This window comes from Oncorhynchus gorbuscha, linkage group LG24 (genome assembly GCF_021184085.1).
Source record: "Oncorhynchus gorbuscha isolate QuinsamMale2020 ecotype Even-year linkage group LG24, OgorEven_v1.0, whole genome shotgun sequence".
NCBI lineage: Eukaryota > Metazoa > Chordata > Actinopteri > Salmoniformes > Salmonidae > Oncorhynchus > Oncorhynchus gorbuscha.
This window is the reverse complement of record NC_060196.1, coordinates 19,289,750-19,317,044: the sequence shown is the minus strand read 5'-3', so window position 1 is coordinate 19,317,044 and position 27,295 is coordinate 19,289,750. Positions and strand designations below refer to the sequence as shown.

Genomic DNA, 27,295 nt, shown 5'->3' with positions numbered 1-27,295 from the left:
CATCAGACCAAAGGACATTTCTCCAAAAAGTACGATCTTTGTCCCCATGTGCAGGTGCAAATCGTATTTTGGCTTTTGTATGGCGGTTTTGGAGCAGTGGCACACACACACACACACACACACACACACACACACACACACACACACACACACACACACACACACACACACACACACACACACACACACACACACACACACACACACACACACACACACACACACACACACACACACACACATACATACATACATACATATATATATACATACATATATATACATACATACATACATACATACATATATATACATATATACATACATATATACATACATATATATACATATATACATACATATACATACATATACATACACACACAAAAATGCATACTGTACATACATAGTATGTATGGCTCTGCTGTGTTGAGTTTCTCCATGTATGAAGTCATGAAGAAATGTGTCATGCAAAATTACATTTCAATACAGAAAAAAGTACACAGTATTCCAAAACCCATTCAATTGAATTATGTACAATTTCATAAATAACACAATTTCAGTCATGATAAAAACATACAACAATCTAAATAGGCAAACTCCGTATTTAGTGACATAAATCCATAGGCTGTGTAGGGATTATTTTCCAAAGGGCACAGTTTTACTAGGTGGACTCCAAGGGGGCGGTGGATCGTCTTGTAGAATAGCTTGTATCTGTCTCTCCTTCCTCTGTCTTGTCTGTTGGCGTTCTTTCCTTCTCTGTAGGAGAATTGCAGACAAAATAGTAGCTCAATTGGCAGAACATTTAATTGTCAACATGGCGGGTTGGGTTCAATTCGAATTGAAGTCAGTAAATTCAGAAAGTGCCTTGAATTTGTCAATGTGTAAAGTGTAAAAAAATAAAAACTGCTACTTCAAGCTGTCATCAAGGCAAAGGGAGGCTACTTTGAAGATATACAATATATTTTGAGTTGTTTAACACTTTTTTGGTTACTACATGATTCCATGTGTTATTTCATAGTTTTGATGTCTTCACTATTGATTAAAAAAAACATCAATTTCAGAAAAAAGGCTGTAACGTAACAAAATGTGGAACACCCGCAATAACATCTGCTAAATATGTGAATGTGACCAATAAAATTGGATTTGATTTGTTATTTCTGTATAAGAAAAAAGTTGACGACAAAGTTGCCTCTTTTACAAGGGGATCCAATAGGATGTTGGTTTTCAATGTTGGTTTTCCCCAATTTGTGGGCGTGGTCGAGGGGAATTCCTTATTATTACGTGAATACCGACTGGGACTATAAAGCCGCTTAAATGTGGTCTGTGTGCATACACTACCGTTCAAAAGTTTGGGGTCACTTAGAAATGTCCTTGTTTTTTAAAGAAAAGCAAATTTTTTGACCATTAAAATAACATCAAATTGATCAGAAATACAGTGTAGACATTGCTAACGTTGTAAATGACTATTGTAGCTGGAAACAGATTTAATGCATGATCTACATCAGCGTACAGAGGCCCACCATCAACAACCATCACTCCTGTGTTCCAATGGTACGTTGTGTTAGCTAATTTAAGTGTATAATTTTAAAAGTCTAATTGATCATTAGAAAACCCTTTTGCAAGTATGTTAGAACAGCTGAAAACTTGTGTCCTGATTAAAGAAGTAAAACTGACCTTCTTGAGACTAGTTGAGTATCTGGAGCATCAGCATTTGTGGGCTCAATTACAGGCTCAAAATGGCCAGAAACAAAGACCTTTCTTCTGAAACGTTTCAGTCTATTCTTGTTCCGAGAAGTGAATGCTATTCCATGCGAGAAATTGCCAAGAAACTTAAGATCTCGTATAGTGCTGTGTACTACTCCCTTCACAGAACAGCGCAAATTGGCTCTAACCAGAATAGAATGAGGAGTGGGAGGCCCCGGTGCACAACTGAGCAAGAGGACAAGTACATTAGTGTCTAGTTTGAGAAGCAGAAGCTTCACAAGTCCTCAAATGGAAGCTTCATTAAATAGTACCCGCAAAACATCAGTCTCAACGTCAACAGTGAAGAGGCGACTCCGGGATGCTGGCCTTCTAGGCAGAGCTGCAAAGAAAAAGTCATATCACAGACTGGCCAATAAAAAGAAAAGATTAAGATGGGCAAAAGAACACAGACACTGGACAGAGGAATTCTGCCTAGAAGGCCAGCATCCCGGAGTCACCTCTTCACTGTTGACGTTGTGTTTTGCGGGTACTCCTTAATGAAGCTGCCAGTTGAGGACTTGTGAGGCGTCCGTTTCTCAAACTAGACACTCTAATGTACTTGTCCTCTTGCTCAGTTGTGCACCGGGGCCTCCCACTCCTCTTTCTATTCTGGTTAGAGCCAGTTTGCTATGTTCTGTGAAGGGAGTAGTACACAGTGTTGTACAACATCTTCAGTTTCTTGGCAATTTTGCGCATGGAATAGCCTCAATTTCTCAGAACAAGAATAGACTGACGAGTTTCAGAAGAAAGGTCTTTGTTTCTGGCCATTTTGAGCCTGTAATCGAACCCAAATGTTGATGCTCCAGATACTCAACCAGTCTAAAGGCCAGTTTTATTGCTTCTTTAATCAGGACAACCATTTCAGCTGTGCTAACATAATTGCAAAAGGGTTTTCTAATGATCAATTAGCCTTTTAAAATTATAAACTTGGATAAGCTAACACAACGTGCCATTGGAACACAGGAGTGATGGTTGCTGATGGGCCTATGTAGATATTCCATAATTTTTTATTATTATTATTTTTATCTGCCGTTTTCTGCTACAATAGTCAGATACAACACTAACCATGTCTACACTGTATTTCAGATCAATTTGATGTTATTTTAATGGACAAAAAAAATGGTAGTGTACATACCAGCCATTTTTCATACATCTCCAAGGCCATCCTATCCTTCTCTTCTTTTTCGTATCTCTCCTCTTCCTCTTTGATCTTCTCTTTCCGACGCTCCGTTTTCACTTTTTCATGGACAACATCCTTCTTCCTTTCATTCCTATGTAATTTCCAGGGGAAGAGAATAGGAAATTGTATAGTTTGATTCATTCATATTCTGTATCTATGCCAATACTGTAACGTCCTCTAGTGTAACTGACCAATACAGTTCTATCTGTGATTTTAAAGAGCTTTCATGAAAGCTTGTTACTTTAGAAAAAATCAACATCAAACTGATGTTTGAAAAATAATATGCCACAAAGCACGCAAATTTACCCAAGGTGACTTAGTCTACAGTAGTCAGCATACATTTTAATATGTTTGTGATCCCTGCAGGAATTGAACCCACGACCTTGACATTGGTAGTGCCACAACTTAACCAAATTGGGCCACCAAGGACCACCATTTGATGCTCTCACCAATTAGAAATGGCAGATATGGAATCTCTCTTTCTCTCCTCTTCCTTCTCTTCTTTCTTCTGTTTTAGTTTATTTTCAACCTCCTTCTGTTTCGTGTATTTCTCTTTGAGAAGTTCATCATGTCCCTGCTTCCACTTTTCAAAAACCTGCAGGGACATACATTCATAAAGATATGAATAAATGCAGATAATGTTTGCATAAATGCAGATAATGCACTGAGATATATTCTGTGACGCTTAATAACTACTTAAAGGCCCAGCACAATCAAAAATGCGTTTTGACTGTTTTATATATACACATTTCCACACTACCAGGTTGGAATAATCCGGTGGAATTGAGAAAATTATGATAATGCCCTTTTAGTGTAAGAGCGGTTTGAAAAGACTGCCTGAAATGTCAGCCTGTTTTGGTGGGATGGAGTTTTGGCCTGACATCACCAGTCAGTAAATTAGTTGTTAGACCAATAAGAAAGAGTTCCAAACCTCTATGCCAATAACCCCTAGTTTTCAGCTTTCCTCTCCCCACTCAGACCCCTCCCAGAATGTTGCTCTTTGCTAAGAAGCTTTTTGACCTGGGTACTTAATTGTCACTCAGAAATGATTTTATATTGAGATAAAAAATGGCTGCATTGGACCTTGGACCACAAACTGGTGCGTTAGCCACCTACTAGCATACCCCGTTCAAAACACACTTCCATATTTTGTATTGCCCATGGGACACATACACAATCCATGTCTCAAATATCTCATGGCTTAAAAATCCTTCTTTAACCCGTCTCCTCCCCTTCATCTACACTGATTGAAGTGGATTTAACAAGTGACATACAAGAAGGGATCATAGCTTTCACAGGGATTTATCTGGTCAGTCTATGTTATGGAAAGAGCGGGTGTTCTTAATGTTTTGTACACACAGTATATACCTTTTTAGCAGATTCCTTTTTCTCTTCTTGTTCATAAATTTCTCTTTGCTTCTTTTTGATCACATCTTGCTTTTCTTTGACTTTTGCTTTGATGACTTTGGTTTTCTTTTCTTTCCAAGCATCATAAGAGGCCTTGGCATCGTCCATTTTAGCTTGCTCATCCTGTGGACAGAGGTAATAATGTGTTATTTGATGATTAGCTGTTTTCTTCTTGTATCATTTACTATTAATACATGAGGTGCTCTTAAGACCTACAGGACCTAAAACGGCTGCATTTGTAGTTTAAGTTATGTATAATGCATACCTTGGGCGGAAAGGTCATTCTTAAAATGAATTATCTTAAGTGTCCATTCAACTATCTGAATAATTTTTTACAAATCTATAAATTAAACTTTTAAGATGCAGTGCCAATATTTTCACCTTTACCTTTCTCCTCTTCTCTTCCTTTAATGTTTGTTCCTCTTTCCTTGTTTGCATTGTCTCTTGCAACTTCTCCCTTTTTTTTTTCAGCCATTCCTGTTATTTTCAGAAAATGGTTATGATATAATATATACACACACACACACACACACACACACACACACACACACACACACACACACACACACACACACACACACACACACACACACACACACACACACACACACACACACACACACACACACACACACACACACACACACACAGTGATGAGGTAGGGTAGATACAGTGCATTCGGAAAGTATTCAAACACCTTTACTTTTTCAAAATGTTATGTTACAGCCTTATTCTAAAATGGATTTAATAAAGAATGTTCCTCATTAATCTATAGACAATTACCCCATAAAGACAAAGCGAACTGTTTTATTTTTTGCAAATGTAATTGAAAATAAAACATACCTTATTTACATAAGTATTCAGATCCTTTGCTATGAAACTCGAAATTGAACTCAGGTGCATCTAGTTTCCATTGATCATCCTCGAGTTGGATGTTTTTACAACATGGAATCACTGGTGGTAAATTTAATTGATTGAACATGATTTGGAAAGGCACACACCTGTCTATTTGCAAAAATGTATTAAAACATTTTTTCTGCTTTGTTATTATGGGGTATTGTGTGTAGAATGATGAGGGGGGAAAACGATGTAATCAATTTTAGAATAAAGTTGTAATGTAACAAAATGTGGAAAAAGTCAAGGGGTCTGAATACTTTCCAAATGCACTGTATTGTAAATTAATAATCATAACGGAGACACAAAAGATACCATTTCATCTTTCTCATATTCTGCATAGGGCCCAAAGGTTTTCTGCTCAGGTCACACGGTCAGGGAAAACTCCTGCCCCTTATCACAATCATGCATATATACAAAGTAATCCAATCAAAGTCATCCAATCAAATCCTGCCCATACCTGGTATATGGCCGCCCTGAGAGAATCTGCAGATCCGGGCTCTGCTTCCTTCAGCTGCACTTTACGATCCAGAACTTTCAGCGACCCCAAGTATTTGGACTCTGCTGTGTACGAACACACACTCTGCGACTTTCGGGAGCTTTTTGTCAGAGAACTTGAGGGCCTAAGGAAATAAAAACAAAATAGGAATGACCAAGGTTTACCTGAAATGAAAATGATCCCCATGCATTTCTTCTTATTACATCCAATTTTGAATTATTAAAGTGGCTAGAGATTTGAGTCAGTATGTTGACAGCAGCCACTAAATGTTAGTGATGGCTGTTTAACAGTCTGATGGCCTTGAGATAGAAGCTGTTTTTCAGTCTCTAGGTCTCAGCTTTCATGCACCTGTACTGACCTCGCCTTCTGGATGATAGCGAGGTGAACAGGCAGTGGCTCGGGTGGTTGTTGTTGATTCAGCCTCTTGAGGTTGAAGAGGCACTGTTGCGCCTTCTTCACCTAGCTGTCTGTGTGGTTGGACCATTTCAGTTTGTCCGTAATGTGTACGCCGAGGAACTTTAAAAAAAACTTTCCACCTTCTCCACTACTGTCCCGTCGATGTGGATAGGGGGGTGCTCCCTCTGCTGTTTCCTGAAGTCCAGGATCATGTCCTTTGTTTTGTTGACGTTGCGTGTGAGGTTATTTTCCTGACACCACACTCCGAGGGCCCTCACCTCCTCCCTGTAGGCTGTCTCATCGTTGTTGATAATCAAGCCTACCACTGTAGTGTCGTCTGCAAACTTGATGATTGAGTTGGAGGCGTGCATGGCCACGCAGTCAGGGGTGAACAGGGAGTACAGGAGAGGGCGGAGAATGCACATTTGTGGGGCCCCAGTGTTGAGGATCAGCGGGGTGGAGATGTTGTTTCCTACCCTCACCACCTGGGGGCGGCCTGTCAGAATGTCCAGGACCCAGTTGCACAGGGCGGGGTCAAGACCTAGGGTCTCGAGCTTAATGACGAGTTTGGAGGGTATTATGGTGTTAAATGCTGAGCTGTAGTTAATGAACAGCATTCTTACATAGGTATTCCTCTTGTCGAGATGGGTTAGGGCAGTGTGCAGTGTGATTGCGTCGTCTGTGGACCTATTGGGGCGGTAAGCAAATTGGAGTGGGTCTAGGGTGTCAGGTAGGGTGGAGGTGACATACCACATACCTCTCGTATCTTAGTCGTTGAATTGAGACTCTACTTTGTCTCTATACTGACGCTTAGCTTGTTTGATTGCCTTGCGGAGGGAATAGCTACACTTTCCGGTCGCCTTGCCCTGATTAAAAGCAGTAGTTATGTTTCAAACAAAGTCATAGTATTTGAAAATAGAATGGAATATCATGTTGCAGTACTGTGTAGTAGTTATTAACCTACCAATAATGGAAGATTTTTTTGCATTAAGCATACTACTATAGTTTGCGAAGTATAATATAGTTTGAGGCCATGGGTAAATAGAAAAGGAAGGATTTCCCTGCAAGATTTAGATAAATGTAGAGAGAAATATGGTGTTTACCTGGTGTCGATAGAGTTCTCAGTCACATGGCTGAGTCTGCTTATATGATCTGGGTGATCCTCTGAATCGTCCTGAGAAGAAGCATGAATCACCTACATGAAAACTCCTGGGCCTTATCACAATCACTTATCACAATCACTCTCAATACGTTTTCTAATCACTCAATTTTCTATAAATCCCACTCGCCAAAACAGTGTGGTGAGGAGTTTTAGGAAAGAGAAAGTTATAGCTCAGTTTAGTTTTAGGTTAAAATGTCCCTCAATGCAGTCTATGATTTTACTGGATGGAGCCTTAACAAAACCTGCAACTGTGGTTGAATGTAATTTTATACTGGTGAGTATTGTTAAATTTTCCAAAATTATTACAATGTGGGGTGAAGCTAATACTTTAGGTATAGGCAATACAAAAATATCAGATTTAGTCAAATCAGATGGCATCATCAATAACAAAGCAAATTAAAACAGTAGAAGATTATAGCGGTCGACCGATTAATCGGAATGGCCGATTAATTAGGGCCGATTTCAAGTTTTCATAACAATCGGTAATCTGTATTTTTGGACACCGATTTGCCGATTATTTAAAAAATATATATATTTAACTAGGCTAGTCAGTTAAGAACACATTCTTATTTTCAATGATGGCCTAGGAACGGTGAGTTAACTTCCTTGTTCAGGGGCAGAATGACAGATTTTTACCTTGTCAGCTCGGATATTCGTTTTGGCAACCTTCCGGTTACTAGTCCAACGCTCTAACCACCTGCCTTACATTGCACTCCACGAGGAGCCTGTGTGGCAGGCTGACTACCTGTTACGCGAGGGCAGCAAGAAACCAAGGTAAGTTGCTAGCTAGCATTAAACTTATCTTATAAAAAACAATCAATCTTAACATAATCACTAGTTAACTACACATGGTTGATGATATTACTAGTATATCTAGCATTTCCTGCGTTGCATATAATCGATGCAGTGCCTGTTAATTTCTCATTGAATCACAGCCTACTTCGACAAACGGGTAATGATTTAACAAGCGCATTTGCGAAAAAAGCATTGTCGTTGCACCAATGTACCTAACCATAAACATCAATGCCTTCATTTAAAATCAATACACAAGTATATATTTTTAAACCTGCATATTTAGTTACTATTGCCTGCTAACATGAATTTCTTATAACTAGGGGAATTGTCACTTCTCTTGCGTTCCGTGCAAGCAGTCAGGGTATATGCAGCGGTTTGGGCTGCCTGGTTCATTGCGAACTGTGTGAAGTCCATTTATTCCTAACAAAGGCCGTAACTAATTTGCCAGAATTGTATATAATTATGACATAACATTGAAGGTTGTACAATGTAACAGCAATATTTAGACTTAGGGATGCCATCCGTTAGATAAAATACGGAACGGTTCCGTATTTCACTGAAAAAATAAACGTTTTATTTTCGAAATGTTAGTTTCCGGATTTGACCATATTAATGACCTAAGGCTCGTATTTGTGTGTTATTATGTTAGAATTATATTTGATAGAGCAGTCTGACTGAGCAGCAGCAGGCTCGTAAGCATTCATTCAAACAGCACTTGTGCGTTTGCCAGCAGCTCTTCGCAATGCTTCAAACTCGCTCAGACTGGGAGTAGTTTTTCCCCTTGCTCTGCAAGGGCCGCAGCTTTTGTGGAGTGATGGGTAACGAAGCTTCAAGGGTGGCTGTTGTCGATGTGTTCCTGGTTCGAGCCCAGGTAGGGGCGAGGAAAGGGACGGAAGCTATACTGTTACACCGGCAATACTAAAGTGCCTATAAGAACATCCAATAGTCAAAAGTATATGAAATACAAAATGGTATAGAGAAATAGTCCTATAATTCCTATAATAACCTCAACCTAAAACTTCTTACCTGGGAATATTGAAGACTCATGAAAGCTGGTGGTTCCTTTTAACATATGTTCTCATGTTCTGACCAAGGAACTTAAACGTTAGCTTTTTTACATGGCACATATTTCACTTTTACTTTCTTCTCCAACACTTTGTTTTTGCATTATTTAAACCAAATTGAACATGTTTGATTATTTATTTGAGGCTAAAATGATTTGATTGATGTATTAAGTTAAAATAAAATAATTCATTCAGTATTGTTGTAATTGTTATGATTACAAATAAATAAATACATTTTAAAAAATTAATCGATTAATCGGTATCTGCTTTTTTTTTTGTCAACCAACAATCGGTATCGGCGTTGAAAAATCATAATCGGTCGACCTCTAGTAGATTACTTACTTGATATTCTTCAAATGATGTGGAGTATTTTCCATCCTTTGCCTTGCTGTCTTCTGAAGTATGTCCATCTGTAAAAAGAAATTGAGTTTTTAGAATGTGTTGGATTTGGCCATGTTGTCCTTCTTGAAACAACTTAGACAATTAAACCCACTATAGCAATGTTTACACAGTGTCTTTGCTTATAACCTTCTGCCTGGGCACACACATTACCTATCAAGTCCATATTCATATTTTCAAACCATTTTTGAATACTGCAGCTCACAAATGCATAGCGTGCATCAGGTAAACACGAGTCATATACAGTAGAAAACCTGACAGATTGACCAGGTGAATCCAGGTCAAAGCTATGATCCCTTATTGATATCACTTGTTAAATCCACTTCAAATCATTGTAGATGAAGGGGAGGAGGCTGGTTAAAGAAGGATTTTTAAGCCTAGAGACAATTGAGACATGGATTGTGTACAGTGGGGCAAAAAAGTATTTAGTCAGCCACCAATTGTGCAAGTTGACACAACTGTGGGAAATATTGAGAGTCAACATGGGCCAGCATCCCTGTGGAAAGCTTTCAACACCTTGTAGTGTCCATGCCCTGACAAATGTAGGCTGTTCTGAGGCCAAAAGGGGTTGCCATTCAATATTAGGAAAGTGTTTCTAATGTTTTGTACACTCAATGTAAATAGAGTTAGACCAATGTGGCTGAATGTGTCGAGTGCCACTTTTTCCTCCATAGCCCTTGCTAAGTGATAATCAACGCTTCTGCGTTGTGCTGTTCATTTCTAATAGTTTTCAAAACCTATGAAGATGTCCAGTAAAAGCAGATATGCTTTCACTGTTGACACTACAACACATGAATGCTAATCAATAATATATATTTTTTAAAGTCTTAAATTCGCTGCTGTTTTTCTTGTTCACAGTGGGTCATTTCATAAGAGAACTGTCAGAGGTGCTCTTGTATTGCATCATCAACATTACAAGAATAAAGTTCTCAAGGTTATATGGGTGCTAGCATGGTGGCCATTCTAAAACCTGGCCTAACTCGCTCTCTATATGGCTCTGAGGTAAACACTAAGGGGAAGTTTCCAACCAGACCCAGAATAAATCTATGCCTGGACTAAAAAGCATGCTTATGAAAGAATCTCCCTTGAGTGTGCTTTTTAGTACAATAGACTAGGTTTGGGCCTGGGAAACCAACCTAAACTTGCTTTTCTGTCTAGGACTAGGTTTAATCTGTGTCTAGGAAACTGCTCCAAATGTTTATTTCTGCTTAAATTACAGATACCTAACAATACTTGCAAATGTCACCCATGCTTCTTACCTCTACTCCAGGTGCCATCAGTAGATTTGTACAGCGAGTTTGACTGCCGACCTACGGTTGAAGAGGACGATTTGCGGAGTTTAGATGAGATGGAGTGGTCTCCTACGGGGCCCTGTGGTGAAATACAAAAATACAATATGACTTTATTGTCCAATGTGAGTCCGAAATGTGCATTTTTGTCATATGGTCATCATCCAAAGGTTGTGATAAGGACCAGCTAATTGATGGTGCCGTTGTTTTTGATTACAACATTGTCTGCATTATCTAACTGATCTATTTGCCACAGTTTATTATGACTTCTCCTCAAATATGTTACGATAGTGACAGATGTGATAAGTATAAATCGGAGTTGAAAAAGAACGGCCATTCCTCCCTCCCTTAAGAACTTCTGACAATCTGAAAGGACTGAGACAGGTATAAGCAACATGGCAAAAATCCCATTCTGTCCATCTGCGGCAAAGGTAGAGCTACTTTCAAAATCCATATTGCTTATACCCATCCCAAGGCACTAGGAGCTGTGTCATAGAAATTGACCACTAGTATAGATAGTAGGGATAATAAAGATGTAGACTCTTAGATCATCTATAGGTAAATGCCAAAATAAAGGAAACAAACAGTGTCTTAATTAGGTCGTTGAACCACCATAAGCCGCCAGAACAGCTTCAATGAACCTTGGCATAGTGTCTGGAACTATTCTTCCACGAGAAATTCCATCACTTTGTGTTGTGTTGATGGTGGTGGTGCATAAGTGTTCGATTGGGTTGATCTCTGGTGACTGAGACGGCCATGGCATATCGTGAAACAGTCTTTGTCACTGTAGCTCCTGCCAAACATGCCCAAACAATCACCCCTCTTTCAAAGTCACTGAGATCTCTCCTTCCCACCATGGTAGCAAAAATAATGGCCAACTGGGCCTGTCCAGCATTTTTATACATTCATTTGATTTATTTGACCTTTATTTAAATAGGCAAGTCAGTTAAGAACATACTCTTATTTTCAACGACTGCCTAGGAACAGTGGTTTAACTGCCTCGTTCAGGGGCAGAACGACAGATTTTTACCTTGTCAGCTAGGGGATTCGATCTTGCAACCTTTCGGTTACTAGTCCAACGCTCTAACAACTAGGCTACCTGCCGCCCCATACATGACCCCAAGCATGATGGGATGTCAATTCGACACCTGTGTGGAAGCACCTGCTTTCAATACACTTTGTATCCCTCATTTACTCAAGTGTTTCTTTTATTTTGACAGTTAGTGGGACAAAAAAGTATTTAGTCAGCCACTAATTGTGCAAGTTCTCCCTCTTAAAAAGATGAGGCCTGTAATTTTCATCATAGGTACACTTCAACTATGACAGACAAAATTAGAAAAAAAATCCAGAAAATCACATTGTAGGATTTTTTATGAATTTATTTGCAAATTATGGTGGAAAATAAGTATTTGGTCACCTACAAACAAGCAAGATTTCTGGCTCTCACAGACCTGTAACTTTTTCTTTAAGAGGCTCCTCTGTCCTCCACTCATTACCTGTATTAATGGCACCTGTTTGAACTTATTATCAGTATAAAAGACACCTGTCCACAACCTCAAACAGTCACACTCCAAACTCCACTATGGCCAAGACCAAAGAGCTGTCATAGGACACCAGAAACAAAATTGTAGACCTGCACCAGGCTGGAAAGACTGAATCTGCAATAGGTAAGCAGCTTGGTTTGAAGAAATTTACTGTGGGAGCAATTATTAGGAAATGGAAGACATACAAGACCACTGATAATCTCCCTCGAATCTGGGGCTCCACGCAAGATCTCACCCCGTGGGGACAAAATGATCACAAGAATGGTGAGCAAAAATCCCAGAACCACACGAGGGGACATAGTGAATGACCTGCAGAGAGCTGGGACCAAAGTAACAAAGCCTACTATCAGTGGCTGACTAAATACTTTTTTGCCCCACTGTACCTGTATATCTCTTTACAATTCTATGGTGTCTTAGCCTGGCCCCCAGATCTGCGGTCTTGCCAACTCCTACTGTATTGTCATAGTCAAGCCAAGCAACAATGTCCATCTGACAAAAACAATAGGAGTTGGCAAGATGGCACAAACAAACCTGGCACCAAGTTACCCGTTTCTGGTCCAGGTCAAAGTATCAATAAGACAACATCACGTTACTCACTTGTCGACTATGACTCCTGGCGGATGTTTTGCTAGAAGATGAAGTAGTGGGGGTGCTGGCCATCTCACCCTGGTCAATAGAGGAAAGAGAGATGGACACAGAGGAGGTGGGGGGTCTGCTAGGAGGAGTTTCCTTGTCCACGGCGACAGGCTCCGCCTCGGTTTGACTGCTCACCCTCAGGGTCCTCTGCCTGGGTTTGGGTCTGGGTGGCTCATTATCGACAACGCTGTCTGAATGGGAAAGGGATTAGACAATAATACCTAATAATTCCTAAGACTATAGCTACAAACAGATATGATAGCTGACAAAAATAAGATAACAATGAACCAATGTCGCCCACAAATTGTGTCATGACCATATCAAATACATCATACATAACATTGTGCATATTGATGACAGGAACAAGCTATGAATTGAAGGAGATTTGAAGAAACCTGTCAAGGATGCACATCTGATGAGTGGCAGTGGAGTAGCTAGCTTTCCTTTTCCTCCAGTCCCCGATTCTTTGCTCTCCACACTATTTTCAGACGGCAAGGGCAATGGGGTTTCCAACAGACCACCATTAGATGGCAGGGGCAAGGGAGAATCCCAATGGCTGTTGTTCTCTGAAGTTGATTGTAATGGGGATTCTGTTTGACTTGGTTGCGAGGGTAGGGAAAGAGGAGATTTCAATTGACTGTTCTGTGATGCCGAGGTTTCTGTGTAGCCTTGATGAGGGTTTTTAAAGTGCAGTGAGGAGTCCGAATCCTTCTGGTCGCTGCTACCTCCAATAAAGCCGTCTGTTTGTTCATTTTTATGTGGGTCAGGTGTCGCCAAATCTTGTAAGGGGGAAGTGGCCTTTCGCGTCTTCAAGAACGACACTCTCGTCGGCCTTTTACTTTCCTCCTCATCGTCCGACAGGTTAAAGTCGTTGATCTTGGCTTTGTTCTTTCCAGCCTTGAAGGTATTGATTCTCTTTTTTCTTGAATTGAGAAGTTCTTTCAACACATCTAGGAAAATAATACAAACACATGTCAGTAATTTGGTGGTCAACTTATAACAGTGTTGCCTAATGTAAAATGTAGCTTGCCAATATGAACTGATATTGTGTAATAGGGGAGATTTAAGATCACTGAAGCTCAGATTTCAAGTGATCGATGTATGTGCCACTCATTAGTATGACTAATGTCTTACCATCTTCATCAAAGTCATCCGAATAGGAGTATTGGTCACTCTTTTTTTTACTTGCTCTAGCAGAAACAGCTGCCTCCAGCTCATCCTAAGGAGGGGGTGCAACTCAATATTAGGAAGGTGTCCTTAATGTTTTATACACTCAGTGTATTTCAAAGCACTCTCAGTAGACCATTTAAAAATACTTTTGTTCATAGGCTACTTCTGTCTAATGGCCAGGATAAAAAAGACGCATCTATGCGATACTGCTAAATCAGCCTTGATTAAGAGGAGGGTAGGCTATGCTTGGTTTGGGGAGAAACCAAATGGGGGGGGGAACCAATTGTTTTGTTATGTTTCTAAATACGAGATTCACCGGCACATCTCTCCTTCAATGGACACTGCGCGCCATGGATGGATAGGCTGCACTTCTGCTCTCAAAATCCATGCCATTATCAACTGCGCTACGTTAAGACCTGCTTTTTGTGAGTCTTAACTTCTCATTAGCGCTGCTTGAAATTCTCCCTTTTGCGCTTCTTTGTAAGGACACCTCAAATATTACCACCCCTCCTACCTCAGCGCAAGCGTGTTGATGTTAGACAGGTAAATTATCATACTTGGCGTTGGAAAATTACGAAATTGTAAAACCAACGTGCATTTGACACTTGCGTCTACTTAGCGCCAGCTGAAAATTGAGGCTTAGATATACAGCACACTACCTCTTTTGTATATATATGATTTCGTCACCAACCATTTGAACTCTAACCTTTTTGGGCTGGCCAACTAGAGTCGAGACTGAGCTGGCCCTTAAAGTGTGCCAAGACACTGATTTTGATTCCGATAATTTTGGATGGGAGATAAAGCTTTTTAAATAGGAGTCATATGTGTTGCCATATGATTGACAACGGATCATGACGGATCATGACTGACCGACCCAAAAAAAACGGTCCCTCTTTCAACTCGTCCGATAATAGTTCATTTGTGTTGTACTTTTGATGGACAAAACCAGACAACGATGTACATCATACAATTTTATCCATGTTAATGTGTCTCAGTGGGGCCGAAACCTAACCCAGTAAGTTTGCCGTCTCCAAGGTACACATCAAACACCTGGTGCACATAACAGTATCACGTTAATGCAAACATTCTGACAGATTACAGATCATTTAGCCTTCGTCATGACTCTTTTGGAGTAATTTCATATTCAGTTTGATTAACCAAAGCTCTTTCTAAACCCAAATAGTCCTTGCATTTGATACAGTTTTGGAAACATATGGAACTTAACTTTCAAATCATCGATAAATTATATATATTTTAAACTACTTCACACCTTTATAGGGTTATGGTTAGTGTTCCCTCATGGCCATATCTCCATGTTACAGCCTGTGTTTACGGAAGATAGGCGGAAGACAGAGGGACCACTAGTGCTAATTAGCTTTATTTTGTGTAAAATGCAACTTTTATTTCAGCACCCAAAGAAAAGCTTAAAGTTACACAGGACAAACATAGGTACAAGGTAAGCATTAAATAATGGACATTTTTATAAGTATCGACTGATAGCGGTACACTCCGCAGACACTCATTGTTACTCCATTGAGATTTGGGCCTATAATAGAGTCGTGTTTACTAAGCTAGGCCTATACCTAGACCTATACCTTCAAGCCACAGATGAAAGGTAGGCTCTCTTTGTTCTAGGCTATGACTTAACCTCTTGAAAAAAATTATACAGTTTACCATAGAATACTATAGTACTTACTACAGAATTGCGTAGTAAAGTGTAGTGTACTGTAGAATACTAAAGCAAATACTACAGTATTATCGACTCAAAAATCACTGTAGTTAAACTACAGTAATGTTCGCAAAAACACTACAGTCCGGTTAAAAACACTACACTTGTATTATAATTACTATGGTATTCAATTTGTATAAAGGCCTACCCTGCCCATTCCCCTCCCGCATATCCCAATTTGTGCCACCCATAAGTGAGAAACCTACATACATGCCAAGTGTAGACCATATATTATGTTCCCTACAGGTTATAAAAGAGCAGAAGCTCTTAACTATCTGTTTAGATCCCAGTCCTACCTACCTACAGGTTACGGAAAATTTGCTCTTTTGGTATTTCTCCAGTAGGTTCTTTTTTATTTATTTTTTAACAATAAACAATACACATACAAACAACATCATACATCACCCCTGCCCAGACCCACGAGCACACACTCCCCATCTCCCAGAGCGCGCATTACTTTCTGCCACATGGCCTGAAACTGCACCATTTTGTTTCTCTCCATAGCCCAAGTACTTTCAATATTTAAATAATAATTCATTTGATTTTTCCATTAAGTTAATGATGGCAGATTGATTTCCATGTTTTGAGTATACGTTTTTTTTCAAGATGAGTTATGAGAAGAGAATCGTCCAACCCATCGGGTATCTCACTACACCCCCATATGGCATGTCTTGAAATATGCAGACAAACGGATGAAAAGTACATTTACAAGTACAAGTACTAAATAATTAAAGAGCAGCAGTAAAATAACAATAGCGAGGCTATATACAGGGGGTATCGATACAAAGTCAATATACAGGGGCATCGGTTAGTCGAGGTAATTGGGGTATATGTACATGTTAGTGACTATGCATAGATAATAACAGAGAATAGCAGCAGCGTAAAAAAAGAGGGGGCGGAGGGGCAATGCAAATAGTCTGGGTAGCCATTTGATTAGCTGTTCAGGAGTCTTGGGGGTAGAAGCTCCGGTACCGATTGCCGTGCGGTAGCAGAGAAAACAGTCTATGACTAGGGTGGCTGGAGTCTGACAATTTTTAGGCCCTTCCTCTGACAACGCCTGGTATAGAGGTCCTGCATGGCAGGAAGCTTGGCCCTAGTGATGTACTGGGCTGTATGCACTACCTTCTGTAGTGCCTTGCGGTTGAGGGCCGAGCAGTTGCCATACCAGGCAGTGATGCAAACCTGAGGGGGAATAGGTTTTGTTGTGCCCTCTTCACAAATGTCTTGGTGTGCTTGGACCATGTTGGTTTGTCAGTGATGTGGACACCAAGGAACTTGAAGCTCTCAACCTGCTCCACTACAGCCCATCGATGAGAACGTGTGCTTGCTCGTTCCTCCTTTTCCTGTAGTCCACAACATTCTCCTTTTGTCTTGAGGGAGAGGTTGATGTGCAGGCACCACACGGCCAGGTCTCTGACCTCCCTATAGGCTGTCTCGTCATTGTCGGTGATCAGGCCTATGACTATTGTGTCATCAACAAACTTATTGATGGTGTTGGAGTCGTGCCTGACTGTGCAGTCATGAGTGAACAGGGAGTACAGGAGGGGACTGAGCATGCACCCCTGAGGGGCCCCCCATGTTGAGGATCAGTGTGACGGATGTGTTGTTACCTACCCTTACCACCTGGGGGTGACCTGACAGGAAGTCCAGGATCCAGTGGCAGAGGGAGGTGTACAGTAACAGGGTCCTTAGCTTAGTGATGAGTTTTGAGGGCACTATGGTGTTGAACGCTGAACTGTAGTAAATGAATAGCATTCTCACATAGGTGTTCCTTTTGTCCAGGTGGGAAAGGGCAGTGTTGAGTGCAATAGAGATTGCATCTGTGGATCTGTTGGGGCGGTATGCAAATTGGGGTGGGTCTGGGGTTTCTGGGATAATAGTGTTGACGTGAGTCATGACCAGCCTTTCTAAACACTTCATGGCTACAGACGTGAGTGCTATGGGTCGGTAGTCATTTAGGCAGTACCTTAGTATTCTTGAGCACAGGGACTATGGGACAGGGACAGGTTGAAAATATCAGTGAAGAAACTTGTCAGTTGGTCAGTGCATGCTCGGAGTACACATCTTGGTAATCGGTCTGTTGACCTGTTTTAAGGTCTTACTCACATCGGCTACAGAGAGCGTGATCACAAAGTCATCCAGAACAGCTGGTGCTCTCATGCATGTTTCAGTGTTACTTACCTCGAAGCGAGCATAGAAGCAATTTAGCTCGTCTGGTAGGTTTGTGTTACTGGGCAGCTCGTGGCTGTGCTTCCCTTTGTAGTCTGTAATAGTTTTCAAGCCCTGCCACATCCAACAAGCGACGGAGCCGGTGTAGTATGGTTCAATCTTAGTCCTGTATTGACGCTTTGCCTGTTTGATGGTTTGTCGTAAGGCATAGCGGGATTTCTTATCAGCTTCCAGGTTGGAGTCCCACTCCTTGAAAGCGGCAGCTCAGTGCGGATGTTGCCTGTAATCCATGGCTTCTGGTTGGGGTATCCACATAGTCACTGTGGGGACTATGTCACTGATGCACTTATTGATAAAGCAAGTGATTGATATGGTGTACTCCTCAATGCCATCGGAAGAATCCCGGAACATATTCCAGTCTGTGCAGCTCATTGAGTGCGGTCTTAGTACCAGCATCGGTCTATGGTGGTATGTAGACAGATACGAAAAATACAGTTGAAAATTCTAGTTAGATAGTGTGGTCTACAGCTTATCATGAGATACTCTACCTCAGGCGAGCAAAACCTCGAGACTTCCTTAGAGTTTGTGCACTAGCTGTTGTTGACAAATATGCATAGGCTGCCCATTGTCTTACCAGAGGACGCTGTTCTATACTGCCGAAAAAGCTTAAAACCCGCCAGCTGTATGTTAATCATGTTGTCATTCAGCCACGACTCGGTGAAACACAAGATATTACAGTTATTAATGTCCCGTTGTTAGGATATACATGCTCGTAGTTTGTCTATTTTATTATCGATTAATTGTACGTTGGTTAATAGGACCGATGGTAAAGGTAGATTACCCTCTTGGCGACAGATCTTTACGAAGCACCCGGACCGTCGTCCACGATATCTCCTTCTTTTCCTCCTGCGAATGACGGAGATGAGGGCCTTGTCGGGTATCTCGAGTAAATCCACCTCATCCAACCCATTAAAGAAAAATGATTTGTCCAGTTCAAGGTGAGTAATCGTTGTTCTGATGTCCAGAAGCTCTTTTCGTCATAAGAGACGGTAGCAGCAACATTATGTATATGCGAAAAAACAAACAAAATAACACAGGTTCACTAATGTGAGTGGGCCATTGCCAGAGGAGAGAGAGCGTGACATTTCAGCAGTAGGTATGAAATAATGACAGACAACAGATGAACTAGATAGCCAATTCAAAACATAACTTGTAGCAATTTCTTGCTAGTTAACTACAGCTAAAGTATTGGTGTCATTGTCGCCTTTCCACCAGCACTGTAGATAGCCTAAATAATATAAACGCAACAATTTCAAAGATGTTTCTGAGTTATAGTTCATGTAAGTATATCAGTCAATTGAAATGGATTCATTAGGCCCTAATCTATGGATTATACATGACTGGGCAGGGGCACAGCCATGGGAGGGTGTAGGCCCACCCACTAGAGTGCCAAGACCAGCCAATCAGAATGACTTATTCCCCACAAAAGGGCTTTATTTAAGACAGAAATACTTATCATCGGATGGGATCAGGCACGACAACCTTCCAGTGTCAATAATGCTTACTTGCTCATTAGACATGACATATAATAGTCATTCAAATTTGGTTAAAAGTCATGGGAAATTGGTATAAATCCTTAACAGTGAATAATCAGAAGTCTCTATTGCATAATGTCATTTGTGAATTTTGGTGAACATTTTCTAATGGATCAACATGTAAAAAGACAGCTCCTAGACTTCTTTCATCCCAAGTCAAGCACAGTCTCTTTTGTATAATACATTTGCTTATTAAGTGTACATTTTCGATAACTGTAATTTCGTTATGTTCCAACTTTCTTGTGCCAACATCAGTTCTTGGTTACAATAGTTTATATTTTTTTCAAGGAGACTGTCAGTTGTATATCTTCCCTATCATATAAAAATCATTTAAGGGCGGCAGGGTAGCCGAGTGGTTAGTGTTGGACTAGTAACCGAAAGGTTGCAAGTTCAAGTCCCCGAGCTGACAAGGTCCAAATCTGTCGTTCTGTCCCTAAACAGGCAGTTAACCCACTGTTCCTAGGCCGCCATTGAAAATAAGAACTTGTTCTTAACTGACTTGCCTAGTTAAATAAAGGTAAATACATTTTCTGACTCAAATAAGATTCCCTTAAGATATTTGAAGTCTTTTGGACATGAGAACTTTTAAGATACGTAACTTTTAAGTTGCATGTATTTGAAACTATCGACATTGGTCAGTCCATAATTACTTTTTAATTGCGTCATGGAAATTCATGTATTTCCTGTTAACAACTCATTTAGGGTTTCTATGCCGGTAAATTCTGAAAAGCTATCCAAGGATTGTTCCTTAAGGTTGTGTTTTTAGGAACTGATATTGTTTGTTTTTATAATGATGGCCTACCCCGGCCAAACCCTAATGACGCTGGGCCAATTGTCTGCCGCCTTATGAGACTCCCAATCACGGCCGTTTTTGATACAGCCTGGAATCGAACCAGGGTCTGTAGTGACACATCTAGCACTGAGATGCAGTGCCTTAGACTGCTGCACCACTCGGGAGCCCGTATTCTGGTAGAATACGTTTCATTATCTGCCATGTTGTTAGTGTTCTTATCTATGAAGTTGATCATATTTAACAACTTAACTCCAGTAGGTTTCCTCAAGGAGAATCACTTCTATGTCAAATATAATAAAACAAAAACATTACAGTACATCAGCAAAAACACTCCAGTAAATACTACAATCTGCAAAAACATGACATTTACTATACTAGTTATTTTACTACGGTATTTAGTATATACTACAGTATACAGTAAATACAGCAAAAAATACTACAGTGAATACTATAGTATTTATATCATGGTATACTATAGTATTTTTTAATGTTGGTATAGGCCGTTAGGCATATAACGAGTACGTTAGTAATGCGTGCTGAGCAGAGACAGTAAAAAAACAGGTGTTGAATAAGCAGTTTATAGCTACCTGAAAATGTGTTCTCCTCGACGCCTTCGGGCTCTTGGTGTAAGCCAGTGTTGTGCTGAAGTCTTTATCTGCCATTCCTGGAAATCAAAAAGTTATTTTGAGATGCCAACCATGTGAATAGCTTAGTTAGCATTCATCATTCGCAAGCTACTGTAGCTATTTGTCTTAGACAAAACGCAATTGCCATACAAATCAATGTGACCTTGGTTATCTCTGGTTTTGAATAAGCTAACGTCAGCTAGCTCACCCAGCCCACTATCTTTCTAGGGAAAACGTGATTTAGCTAAAGCTGCAAGAAATATCCTGCTATCTCATGAAAAACAACTAACAAGATGTATGCTAACGTTAGCTATTTCATCTTTATACCTCAGTTGATTTGATCTTGTTTGTCAAGAAGGTAGTTTGTTGCTAAAACAACATGTTTCACTGAATGAGGGGATTCTCTTATACTGGCCTGGGCGCCCGGGTTTTCGTAGTTTGCAGCGGGTAAAAAACGATAGCATTCGTTTTGGAACCAGACTGCCCCCACCCAGCCGTGTCACGCGACGAACCATAGGCCGGTTCAACGCTGGCCAGGGTATTTAACAGAGCCCTGCAATTGTTGGGTCGTCACTAGTTACCACAAACACAAAGTCATACACCGTAACTAAGGAACTGTTTATGGATTACTTCCGTGTCACGTTTTTCCTCAAGGTTGGAATTTCATAATAAAGGTTCCCTATACATAAGTGTAAAACACATTCATGCAACAATATTTTATTATTATTATTTTTTTAAAGGCAATTTAAAGGAAAACACGTACACTTAATGAAGTACTTTGATCTATTTTACTTCCCCAGAGTCCGATAAACTTGTGGATGCCATTGCATGTCTCTGCGTCCAGTATAAAGGAAGTTAGAGGTAGTTTCGTCAGCCAACGCTAACAGGCATTCGTCCAATGACTAGAAGTCTACAGGAACAGTTAGCGTACTATCGGTTCCCACTGGTTACTTAATTCATTAATTCATTAGTTAGTTAATTGCTAGTTAGCAATTGCTCTAACACTACTTAGCAACTTCCTAAAAATGGTATGCACATGGACTGTACATAGAAAAAAAAACATAGAAAAATGGGATCCTAGCCCTATATGATGAATCAGAAATCAGTATAAAATGTATGATATTGAATAAATAAATAAAAATTCTAGAAGTATTGACAACAATAGCGAAGTCCCCTTATACCTAGTATCGCAAGTTTAATGTACAGTAGATTGTTATCGTTGTGATAGTCTCTTTTATGAGGTTTCTGTGTTTTACATTATAGCCATTACCATATATATGATTGAATATTATCTGCTGTTGGCTTGTGTGGATGAATGTATGTGTTATGCAACATAGCTGACTTGAAACATTGTTAAAAGCTTCAGGGCCATGGGCCTTTCTCATGATGGAAAAATACAGAAGCACAGGAACTGTCCAATGAGTTGGGGGAGGGCACATTCAGAGCGTGGGGTTGCAGAACAAGCGGTCTTTTGTTAGATAACAGGAGCCAGGTGCGAGATAACGGTATGGCGCATGAGCGCATGGATGTTCTTCACAGTAACAGTTACATCTATCAACAGAAGCGCCAAGAGGCGGGGACCCGCCTGAGCGCCTGCAATAGGCTGAGCAAGTTTAAATCACGCCCAGTCTCTACTCTGACAGGCCGGCTCCGAAGCCGGAACTACTACTGTCATCAGGGTATATTATAATATATTTGTCAGGAACAAGTCAGTTCTCTGTTTTGCCCTGCGAGTTGAGACAGAGAGCCTGTATATACGAAAATTGCATTTACCACTTCTTGCTTAGCTAATAAAAAATACATAGTATAAAATCGGTGACTCATTGTCATATTTATCCTGATACCAGATTCGAATTGACGCAATTCTAACACTTTGTGATCTTTTTGTGATTGTCTCTTATCACTTTCAAAAAGTACTTTCAGGGAAAATGTGTGGGACATCACTGATCCATACAAAATACTACATCATGTCAAGTGGTGGCCACTTTTCTGCCAATCAATCAATATAATTTTGGATAAACAGGAAAGTGTTATTATTATTCCATTTGGGAAACTCAGAATATTGCAAGCGTACTGTCATTGTTACATGTATCTGCCTTGATTTGAAGACTTGACCATTCATCATGTATCTTTACTGCTTATTCCAAGTCAGGGAATTTGTATTTGTTTTTATTAGGGATCACCATTAGCTGTCGCCACTCTTCCCGGGGTACAAACACACCATATAAAAATTAAAAATAGTACATCATAAAACATTACCACACCACTACATATCCACAATACAAAATGCATAATACCAGTACACAACAATTTTACAATGTGCGTGTGTGTAGGATTTGTGTGCTAGCGCCTATGTGCGTATACGTGTGTCTGCACCTTTGTGTGTTTCTCTTCACAGTCCCCGCTTGTATCAATTACCTGATGTGGAATAGAGTTCCATGTAGTCATGGCTCTATGTAGGACTGTGCACCTCATCTGTTCTGGACATGGCGTGTCATGTTTTGTCATAGATTGTCATGTCTTGTCCCTGTGCTTTCTCTTCTATTCGTTTCCCCCTGCTGGTCTTATTAGGTTCTTTCCCTCTCTCTATCCCTCTCTCTCTCTATCGTTCCGTTCCTGCTCCCAGCTGTTCCTCATTCTCCTAACTACCTCGTTTACTCTTTCACACCTGTCCCCTATTTTGCCCTCTGATTAAGTCCCTATTTCTCTGTCTGTTTCCGCTTCCGTCCTTGTCGGATCCTTGTTTGCTGTGCTGTGTTCTTGTTCCGTCCTGTCGTGTTTTTGCCTTCATCAGATGCTGCGTGTGAGCAGGTGTCTCTGTCAGCTACGGCCTGCGCCTAACCGAAGCGACCTGCAGTCTGTGGCCGCTTCTCCTGTTATTCCCCTCTACAGACTAGAGGATTTCTGTTAGTCCCCGTTTGGACATTTCCTGTTAAGGATTCAGGATTTGTCGTTTTCTGTTTGGACTTGAATAAACTCTGTTTCTGTTAAGTCGCTTTTGGGTCCTCACTCACCTGCATAACATGGCGATTGTGAAGAGACCTCTGGTGGCATGTGTTGTGGGATATGCATGGGTGTACAAGCTGTGTGCTAGCAGATTAAATAGACAGCTCAGTACAAATAGTCTGTCAACTCTTCTTACAAAAACAAGTAGTGATGAAGTCAAGATCTCTTTCCACTTTGAGCCATAAGAGATTGATACAAATCATATATATTTCGGGACACTGTAAAGTCCATGGCGAATAAGAGCACCTCCCCCAGCCGCCCACTGCACGACCAATAAATCTACGATAATAGATCATTTCAAGAAGCATTTTTCTACGGCTGGCCATGCTTTCCACCTGGCTACCCCTTCCCCGGGCAACAGCTCTGTACTCTCTGCAGCAACTTGCCCAAGCCACCGTCCCCCCGCTTCTCCTTCCCCCAAATCCAGACAGCTGATGTTCTGAAAGAGCTGCAAAATCTGGATCCCTACAAATCAGCTGGGCTAGACAATATGGACCATCTCTTTCTAAAATGATCCACCAAAATTGTTGCAACCCCTATTACTAGCCTGTTGGATTGGAAAGCTGCCACTGTTATCCCCCTCTTCAAAGGGGGAGACACTCCAGACCCAAACTGTTATAGACCTATATCCATCCTGCCCTGCCTTTCTAAAATCTTCGAAAGCCAAGTTAACAAACAGATCACCGACCATTTCGAATCCCACCGTACCTTCTCCACTATGCAATCTGGTTTCCGAGCTGGTCATGTTTGCACCTCAGTCACACCCAAGGTCCTAAACAATATCATAACTGCCATCGATAAAAGACAGTACTGTGCAGCCATCTTCATCGACCTGGCAAAGACTTTCGACTCTGTCAATCATTCTTCTCGGCAGACTCAATAGCCTTGGTTTCTCAAATGACTGCCTCACCTGGTTCACCAACTACTTCTCAGATAGAGTTCATTGTGTCAAATCGGAGGGCCTGTTGTCCGGACCTCTGGCAGTCTCTATGGGAGTAACACAGGGATCAATTCTCGGGCCAACTCTTTTCTCTGTATATATCAATGATGTCGCTCTTGCTGCTGATGATTCTCTGATCCACCTCTACGCATACGACACCATTCTGTATACATCTGGCCCTTCTTTGGACACTGTGTTAACAAACCTCCAAATGAGCTTCAATGCCATACAACACTCCTTCTGTGGCCTCCAACTGCTTTTATGTGCTAGTAAAACTAAATGCATACAATTCAACCGATTGCTACCCACACACGCCCGCCCGACTAGCATCACTACTCTGGACGGTTCTGACTTAGAATATGTGGACAACTACAAATACCTAGGTGTCTGGTTAGACTGTAAACTCTCCTTCCAGACTCACATTAAGCATCTCCAATCCAAAATTAAATATAGAATCGGCTTACTATTTCGCAACAAAACCTCCTTCACTCATGCTGTCAAACATACCCTCGTAAAACTGACTATCCTACCGATCCTTGACTTTGACGATGCCCTTTACAAAATAGCCTCCAACACTCTACTCAACAAACTGGATCAAATCAAATGTATTTTATTTTTTATAAAGCCCTTCTTAGATCAGCTGATATCTCAAAGTGCTGTTCAGATACCCAGCCTGTCACGCCCTGACATGAGTATTCTTTGTTTTCTTAATATATTTTGGTTAGGTCAGGGTGTGACATGGATGATGTATGTGTTTTTATACTGTCTAGAGGTTTTGTAGATTTATGGGGCTGTTTACCATCTAGGTGTTTATGTATGTCGATGGTTGCCTAGATTGGTTCTCAATTAGAGGCATCTGTTTATCGTTGTCTCTGATTGGGAACCATATTTAGGCTGCCATCTTCTTTGGGTATTTCGTGGGTTATTGTCTATGTAATGTTGCTTGTTAGCACGGTGGTTCTTTAGCAGTCATAGTTAGTGTGTTAGTGTACTTTAGTTTTTCCATCTTTTCATTAAATCATGCATTCACACCACACTGCGCTTTGGTCTACTCAATACGACAATCGTGACACAGCCTAAAACCCCAAATAGCAAGCAATGCGGGTGTAGAAGCACGGTGGCTAGGAAAAACTCCCTTAGAATGTACTCTATCACAGTGCCATCCATTTTGTCACCAAAGCCCCATATACTACCCACCACTGCGACCTGTATGCTCTCGTTGGCTGGCCCTCACTACATATTCGTCGCCAAAAATCACTGAAGCTGGAGACTTATATCTCCCTCTAACTTTAAGCATCAGCTGTCAGAACAGCTTACCGATCACAGTACCTGTACACAGCCAATCTGTAAATAGCACACCCAACTATCTCATCCCCATATTGTTATTTATCTTCTTGCTCTTTTGCACCCCAGTATCTCTACTTGCACATCATCATTGCACATCATCATCTGCACATTTATCACTCCAGTGTTAATGCTAAATTGTAATTATTTCGCCTCTATGGCCTATTTATTGCCTTATACCTCCCTAATCTTCTACATTTGCACACACTGTACATAGATTTTTGTACATTGTCTTTTTGACTGTATGCTTGTTTAGATAAGTTATATTACATAGATAGACACATTACATACAGTACCAGTCAAAAGTTTGCACACACCTACTCATTCTGGTGTTTTTCATTATTTTTTACTATTCTCTACATTGTAGAATAACGGTGAAGACATCAAAACTATGAAATAACATATGGAGTCCTGTATTGTAGTAACCAAAAAAAGTGTTAAACAAATCAGAATATATTTTATATTTGATATTCTTCATTGGCATTCTCTCAACCAGCCTCACAAGGTTGGAAATACCTGGAATGTATTTAAATTAACAGGTGTGCCTTGTTAAAAGTTAACTTGCGGAATTTATTTCCTTTATGCGTATGAGCCAATCAGTTGTGTTGTAACAAGGTAGGTTTGGTATACAGAAGATAGCCCTATTTGGTAAAATACCAATTCCATATTGCAAGAACAGCTCAAATAAGCAAAGAGAAATGATAGTCCATTACTTTAAGACATGAAGGTCAGTCAATCCGGAAAATTTCAAGAACTTTTAAAGTTTCTTCAAGTGCAGTCGCAAAAACCAGCTAGCGCTATGATGAAACTGGCTCTCACGAGGACTTCCACAGGAAAGGAAGACCCAGAGTTACATCTGCTACAGAGGATAAGTTCATTAGCGTTAACTGCACCTCAGATTGGAGCCCAAAT

The 27,295-nt window shown here is 40.5% G+C and overlaps 1 protein-coding gene across 1 annotated transcript; it reads right to left on the bottom strand.

Annotated features, from left to right (window-relative positions):
- Positions 1-508: 508 nt before the first annotated feature.
- map9 (microtubule-associated protein 9) lies at positions 509-21,685 on the bottom strand. The gene is made up of 14 exons (XM_046327762.1): positions 21,421-21,685; positions 21,055-21,131; positions 14,146-14,230; positions 13,407-13,961; positions 12,973-13,202; positions 10,802-10,913; positions 9,486-9,553; positions 7,226-7,296; positions 5,688-5,850; positions 4,721-4,810; positions 4,295-4,456; positions 3,376-3,521; positions 2,882-3,017; positions 509-759 (listed from the first exon to the last, which is right to left on the bottom strand). The coding sequence occupies exons 2-14, from the start codon at positions 21,127-21,129 to the stop codon at positions 640-642; spliced, it is 2,013 nt and encodes a 670-aa protein (XP_046183718.1). The 5' UTR covers positions 21,130-21,131; positions 21,421-21,685; the 3' UTR covers positions 509-639.
- Positions 21,686-27,295: the final 5,610 nt, after the last annotated feature.